The sequence below is a fragment of the Olea europaea genome, unplaced genomic scaffold (assembly GCF_002742605.1).
Source record: "Olea europaea var. sylvestris unplaced genomic scaffold, O_europaea_v1 scaffold1187, whole genome shotgun sequence".
Taxonomy (NCBI): Eukaryota; Viridiplantae; Streptophyta; class Magnoliopsida; order Lamiales; family Oleaceae; genus Olea; species Olea europaea.
The window spans coordinates 135,808-143,431 of NW_019229281.1; the positions used below are offsets into that span (position 1 = coordinate 135,808).

At 37.7% G+C, this 7,624-nt stretch overlaps 1 protein-coding gene across 1 annotated transcript; it reads left to right on the plus strand.

Moving 5' to 3' along the window:
- The first annotated feature begins 3,649 nt into the window (after nt 1-3,649).
- Nucleotides 3,650-4,641, plus strand: LOC111373965. The gene is made up of 3 exons (XM_022996566.1): nt 3,650-3,971; nt 4,080-4,213; nt 4,579-4,641. The coding sequence occupies exons 1-3, from the start codon at nt 3,650-3,652 to the stop codon at nt 4,639-4,641; spliced, it is 519 nt and encodes a 172-aa protein (XP_022852334.1).
- Nucleotides 4,642-7,624: the final 2,983 nt, after the last annotated feature.

Below are 7,624 nucleotides of genomic sequence, written 5' to 3' on the forward strand. Positions count from 1 at the left end.
TTTCTTTTTTTTTTCTTTAGGTTTTTATTTTCTCCTCCCAGCTGCCAACGGGATGTATGTATATATATATCTCCAGCCCACCAATCAATTTGTTTCTATATAGAATTAATCCCCCAAGTCCTCTAAGTTGGAGTCCAATTGATAATCCATTCTAGTTGTAAAATTTGCTTCCACTTCAAGTTCCAATTGAGGCCCAATTAATCAATTATTTTATCCAAGTTCTCAACTTTCAAAGTATAAAATTTGATCTCCAAACTTTGCATCAAATAGCTAATTAATCCTTCATCCTTTTCCAAATACTTCAAACGGGTTCGTCACTAAAAACAAAATGAAAATTAACCTAAGTTAGATAAAAATTAATAATTTGATGACGTAAAAGTTTAATAATGTGATATAGATAAGCACACAAATTGCACTTATCAGTAAGCCGAATACAATAGAAGAATTCGACCGAGCACACTTTAGTTTTATGAATCTCGATATTAGAAATAAAGGTGACCAATAGGTGAATTTGTTCTACCCTAATCCTCGTTTATTAATTGAATTCTCACTAATTTTCTGTTGTATTCATGAAATTTCTAGTAGTTAGATTTAAAAATCACATTCAATTGTTTTTATTTATTTATTTTCATTAAATAGAAGTTATGAATAATAAATTGAGTACTAAAATATAGTTCTCGTGGAAACGATAATCCAGACTCAAAAGATCCACTTTGCTACTTGTTACGATCCGTTCACTTGCAGGATAAAATCGACAACAAGTTTTTGGCGCTATTACGGAAAACTATTATTTTTAGTCTTAATTAATTTATTTTATTTATTTATTTTATTTTTAATTGTTATTTGATTTGCTTATTTTCTTTTATTTACAGAAAACTGTGTTCCTTGTATGTTCCGTGCCCAAGGCGATAATCTTGAACCGTTTGATTCGAAAATAGAACGTACCTTCAGACGAAGACGCAGGAAACACAAACAAAAACAGCAACATCAAATGACTGACAATCTAAACATCCTAACCCTATATAGCCAATTGGACAAATGGCCGCGAGAGCTCAACAGTAAGAGTAAAGGGAAGTAAATGAAGGGGACTTGCTAATTTCTATGTTTTTTATGCCTATAGCAGCACCCGAGCGGTCCAGCATAGTATATCCAGATTTTGGGGTAAACAACTTCCAGATACGGGCTGATTAGATTAATTTGATGAGCAACACTCTGCAATTCTACGGGTTACCTCATGAGAATCCAAACACACATATCTCAATGTTTCCCAGGAATTGCCAGAATTGTCGTGCTCCTGGGGTTAATGAGGACGCCATCAAGCTGTGATTATTCCCATATACACTGAGAGATGCAGCATTGGAATGGCTGGATGCCGAACCGGATGGAAGTATTACCACATGGGAGGAGCTGACTAGGAAATTCTGTAATAAATTCTTTCCGCCAGCTAAGGTAGCAAAAATCAGACTGGAAATTCGAACATTTCAACAAAGAGATGGGGAGAGCTATCACGAGGCATGGAACAGATTTAAGGAGTTGATGAGGAAGTGTCCAAATCATGGGATCACTATTGGAAATCAAGTACAGTATTTCTACACGGGACTTTCTGTAACACCCCGACCCCTTGTGGACCTGAACACTACTTACTTTACTTAACTAACCGGTGGTTTAGTCATAGGAGAATATATTTTAGCGGAAGCTTAATTTTTACAATGATAATTTTATCAACAACCTTTCGAATACTTTAAATAAAATGCTGAATAAAAAAACTAACGGAACGTAATTTATTTGAAGAAAACACAGCTTGTTATCGCGTTCAGCATTATTCAAATACTTTAAAGAAATAACATTGAAAACGTTCACAAAAATAAATCTAAATAACTTGTTCACCGGGTTTTCCATGGGCTCGTTGCACCACTCTCCATCTTTTCCATCATCCAAGCCCAAGGTAGAATCATATCAATCTGTAGAGAAGGGGTTAAACCCGTGAGTTAAAAAAACTCAATAGATATTATTGGTGCATTCGTGATCAAGTTATACATTTCAAAACTGTAACTTTAGAAACCTTTTCACAGTAGGATTTTCGGTAGAATCCCAAACACTTAGAGTCATGACATAACACGACGCCTTGACCGGAAGTACATATTGTACCCGGAGGTACCATTAGACATGGAGGTGTATGCCGTACCGGAGGTACCATTAGACATACAAACATTAACATAAATCTTCATTTGCTAGAAACTTATAACTTAACACGAATTAACACTTTGCACCTCTACCTACCTCGATTGATACTTTGAACCTTGTTGAAAAATGCACTCCTTTGATGTTTCAAAAAAAAACACTCCGTTGAGAATTGTTGCTTGAAAAACACTTCTTGATAGCACCAAAACTTCTAGGAAAACTAATTTTCCTCCCTCTCCTTTCTCTTTTTTCTAGACTTGAAAACTCTCTCTTTTATATTTAGAAGCTTTTGTCTTGGTGTGAAAAATGTGTATGCATTGGGGCCTATTTAGAGGTGAAAATCTCACAACTTAAGGGCAAGTGAAGGGCCTAATACTCATTAATACAGGTGCCATTTATGTGAGAGTTATAGGTTTAAGAAGGTGCTAGAAAATCGAATAGGAATTTGACTTTTCTATCATAACTTCTTCTCCCGATATCCGATTGAGGTAATTCAAAGTGCGTTGGAAAGCTAATTCAAAGAGCTACAACTTTTCTTTAGATATTATTTTCTAAATCGCATGTTTTCTATGTTGTAAATGGGTCTCAAATGAAAATAAAAATTTGAAGTATACTTTAGCCATACAACATTCATGTCTTAGTGCCACTAAGGTGTTTAAAATTATTTGGGGTTCGACACTTTCAACACTGTCCAAATCTCAAGTGGATTCCTCTGCAGGTGGATCGATCATAGGGAAATCAGTGCAACAATGTATAGATCTATTTGAGTTGATTGCGACTACTCATTCCACGTTTTCATCAGAAAGAGTGGTGCCTCCAAAAGTAGCGTGAATATATGAATTAGATAGCACAGCATCTACCAACGCCCAAATAGCAGCATCGACAAAACAAGTAGAGTTATTGGTGAAGTCACAAACAATAGGAGCACGTGCAGTGGTAACTGGCCCATCTTGCAAAAACTGCGGGGCAAATCACCTAACAGAAAATTGCACATCTATGGGCTTTCTGGAGGAACAAGTCAACTTCATTCAAAATGGCTCTCGAAATTTTAATCCCTTTTTCACAAACATATAACCCAGGATGGAGACAACACCCAAACTTCAGATGGTCGGATAATTAGCAAGGGAACAGTTCAAACAATGCACAACAGGAGAAAAAACCAAGTTTGGGAGAGATTTTCAACCAGTACATGCAGAAGACAGACAAGGTGTTCCAGCAGATTGACACTAACATAGACAAGGTGTTCCAGCAGATTGACACTAACTTTCAGAATCAGCAAGCATCCATTAAGAAGCTGGAAACTCAAATTGGTCAGATAGCTCAACAGCTTGCAGAACGCCTACAAGGGACATTGCCAGGCAACACAATGGTCAATCCAAAAGAACAAGTGCAAGCTATTACAACTAGAAGTGGAGTGCAACTTCCAGAGATACATGTGAAGAGACCAGACATAAAAGACAAAGAAGTCATGGGTGAAGAGGTTGGGACAGAAGCAGAGTCTGAACAACCAACTAACGAGGAGGATAAAAGGAAAGAAACACCCACAGTAAGAGTACCTAGCCCCGTGAAAGCTTATGCGCCTCCAATTCCCTTCTCTCAGAGGCTACAAAGAAAGAAGTTGGACAAGCAGTTTGCCAAGTTTGTGGAGATTTTCAAGAAACTACACATCAATATCCCGTTTGCAGATGCAATTGCCCAAATACCCAGCTATGCTAAATTCTTGAAGGAGATCCTGTCTAACAAAAAAAGGCTAGAAGAAAATGTGACAGTCTGCCTGAACGAGGAGTGCAGTGCAATTCTATTAAAAAAGCTACCTCCTAAACTAAAAGACCCAGGGAGTTTCACGATACCTTGCACAATTGGTTCTAATTATTTTGAACATTCTTTATGTGATTTAGGCGCCAGTGTTAATTTGATGGCCCTTTCTATTTACAGGTTTCTTAGATTGGGAGAAGCAAAATCTACAACAATCTCATTGCAACTGGCTAATAGATCAATCAAACGACCGAATGGGATTATTGAAGATGTGCTAGTGAAAGTTAATAAATTTATTTTTTCGACTGACTTCATCATTTTCGACATGGAGGAAGATTCAAACATCTCTCTAATCTTGGGAAGACCCTTTTTGGCTACCGAAAGAGCACTGATTGATGTTTACGATGGAAGGATGATTCTTCTGGTGGACACTAAGCAAATCATATTCAACATGTTCAAGGCGATGAAATATCTATTGACTTCGAACACTTGCTGCCAAAATAGAAGTTCTTGAAGAGTTTGTAGCAAACACATTTGAGACTGAGCATTACACAAATCTTTGTGAGGTAGAACTTGCGTAATCGAAATAAACTAAAGTAGGAAAAGCTGAATGTGTTGTCAACTTGGCTGAGCAACCAATAGGAAGAAGACATTGGCGGTATAAATCTCTTGGTGGCAACCCTTTACCCCCAGTACCTTCAGTAGAAAAGGTACCCACTCTTGAACTAAAGCCCTTACCTTCACACTTACGTTATGCATATTTGGGAGATGTTACAACACTTCTAGTAATCATTACAAATGACATGACAATGGAAAAGGAGAGTAAATTGTTGGAGGTACTCAAGCAGCACAAGATGGCAATTGGATGGACAATAGCTGACATCAAAGGAATAAGTCCAACTCTTTGTATGCACAAGATTTTAATGGAGGATGTATCAAAGCCATTAGTGGAAGGACAATGCAGATTAAATCCAACCTTGAAAGAAGTAGTGCGAAAAGAAGTGCTGAAATTGTTGGATGCAGATATTATCTATCCAATCTCTGATAGTTCATGGGTGAGTCCGGTGCATGTTGTGACAAAAAAGGGAGGAATCACAGTGGAGAAGAACGAGAACAATGAGCTGATACCAACACGGTTAGTGACAAGGTGGAGAGTATGTATAGATTACATGAAGATAAACAATTCAACCAGAATGGATCATTTTCCATTGTCATTCGTTGATCAGATGTTGGAGAGGTTGACTGGTCATTCTCATTACTGCTTTCTGGACGGATATTTTGGGTACAATTAGATAGCAATTGCTCCAGAAGACCAAAAAAACAACCTTCAAATGCCCCTATGAAACTTTTGCGTTTAGAAGGATGCCTTTTGGTTTATGCAATGTACCCGCAATTCAACGGTGCATGATAGCTATATTCTCTGACATGGTGGAAAAATACATCGAAGTATTCATGGATGATTTTCTGTGTTTGAAGATACAAGTGATTGAAAAATTGTTGCCTCCTAATTCAGTTAAGGAGATCAGAAGCTTCTTAGGACATGCAGGGTTTTACAGAATGTTCATTAAGGATTTCTCAAAAATTACAAAACCTCTGTGTACTCTATTGGAGAAGGATGTGCCATTTCACTTTTTTGATGAATGCTTAAATACCTTTAATACTTTGAAAGAAAAGTTAACTTCTGCACCTATAATAATAGCACCTGATTGGGATTTACCTTTTGAACTTATGTGTGATGCTAGTGAATTTGCAGTGGGAGTAGTGCTTGGCCAAAGTAAAGGAAAAGTGTTAAATGTAATCTACTATGCCAGCAAAACATTGATAGATGCTCAGATCAATTATGCAACAATAGAAAAAGAGATGCTCGCAGTGGTATTTGCCTTCGACAAATTTCGTTCCTATCTGATTGGTAAAGGTGATAGTCTACACTGACCATGCAGCATTGAAATATCTGTTTGAGAAGAAGGATACTAAACCTAGGTTGATTCAATTGATCCTATTACTGTAAGAGTTTGACATTGAAATTCGCGACAAAAAGAGTACAGAAAATTAGGTAGCGAATCATTTATCGAGGCTAGAGCAACTGCATGATTCAGATGACATGGATATTAATGAGGTCTTTCTAGATGAATAGTTATTACAGATAGAAAAGGCTCATTGGTATGCAGACATTGTTAATTACTTAGCTAGTGGCTATATGGATCCTGATCTTACCTATCAACAGAAAAAGAAGCTGCTTCATGAAGCGAAATTCTATTATTGGGATGATTCAAATTTATACAGGAGAGGGGCAGACCAGATCATTAGGAGATGTGTGCCAGAGGATAAGATGAAACTTATCCTTTCACGGGTTCATGCTTCGGCTTATGGAGGACACTTTGGCCCTACTAAAACAGCAGCAAAGGTGCTTCAATGTGGTTTCTTTTGGCCTACATTGTTCAAGGATTGCCACAATTTCTGCAGGTCTTGTGATAAATGTCAGAAAATAGGTAACATATCAGCGCGTCACGAGATGCCACTTAACAATATTCTGGAGGTGGAAATATTTGATGTTTGAGGGGTTGATTTTATGGGTCCCTTTCCATCATCTTACAACAATCGGTACATCCTAGTAGCAGTGGACTATGTCTCTAAATGGGTAGAAGCTAAAGCATTGCCTACAAATGACGCAAGGGTGGTGGTAGACTTCATAAAGAAACACATCTGTAACTGCTATGGATCACCTAGGGCCATAATAAGTGATGGTGGAACTCACTTCCACAATCGATTATTCCAGGTAGTTCTGCATAAGTACGGGATACAACATCGAATTGCCACTCCTTACCACCCACAGACAAGTGGACAGGTGAAAACCTCGAGCAGACAATTGAAAAGAATTCTAGAGCTCACTATGAATGCATCTCATAAGGACTGGTCAAAGAAATTAGACAATGCTTTATGGGCATATCGCACTGCTTACAAGACACCTATTAGGATGTCCCCATATCGACTAATCTTCGGAAAAGCATGCCACCTACCAGCGGAGTTTGAACATAGAGCATACTGGGCATTGAAGCAGTTAAACATGGAGCTCGAAAAGGCTGGAGAAATAAGAATACTACAGCTACATGAATTGGAAGAATTTAGAAGAGAAGCATATGAGAATGCAGCCATTTACAAGGAAAAGACAAAGCAGTGGTATGACAAGAACATCAGCCAAAGAATTTTTAGAGTGGGAGATCAAGTGCTTTTATACAATTCCAGACTTAAACTATTTCCAGGAAAGTTGAAATCTAGATGGTCCGGCCCTTTTACGATCTCTCAGGTATTTCCCTACGACACAGTTGAATTACACCATCCAACAAAAGGAAACTTCAAAGTAAATGGCCAACGTATCAAGCACTACTTGGAAGATTTCACCACCACTAAAGAGAGCCTTGACCTAGCTGTACCAGAATAATAGCAGCACAAAATCCAGCTAATGACTTAAAGAAGCACTTATTGGGAGGCAACCCAATTTTCAAATTTTTTTATTTTACTTTTTGCATCGCAGAGCATAAAGTTTTGTTTTGTTTACTAGGTTACATTAGATTTAGGCACGTTTCAATTTTTAGGAGTCGTCACCCATATTCCTTCCGCCCTTAGGCCCTTGAATTTATTGTTGGTTATTTTGATTGTTTGAGCTAAGTAACCCTTGTTCCATATCTTT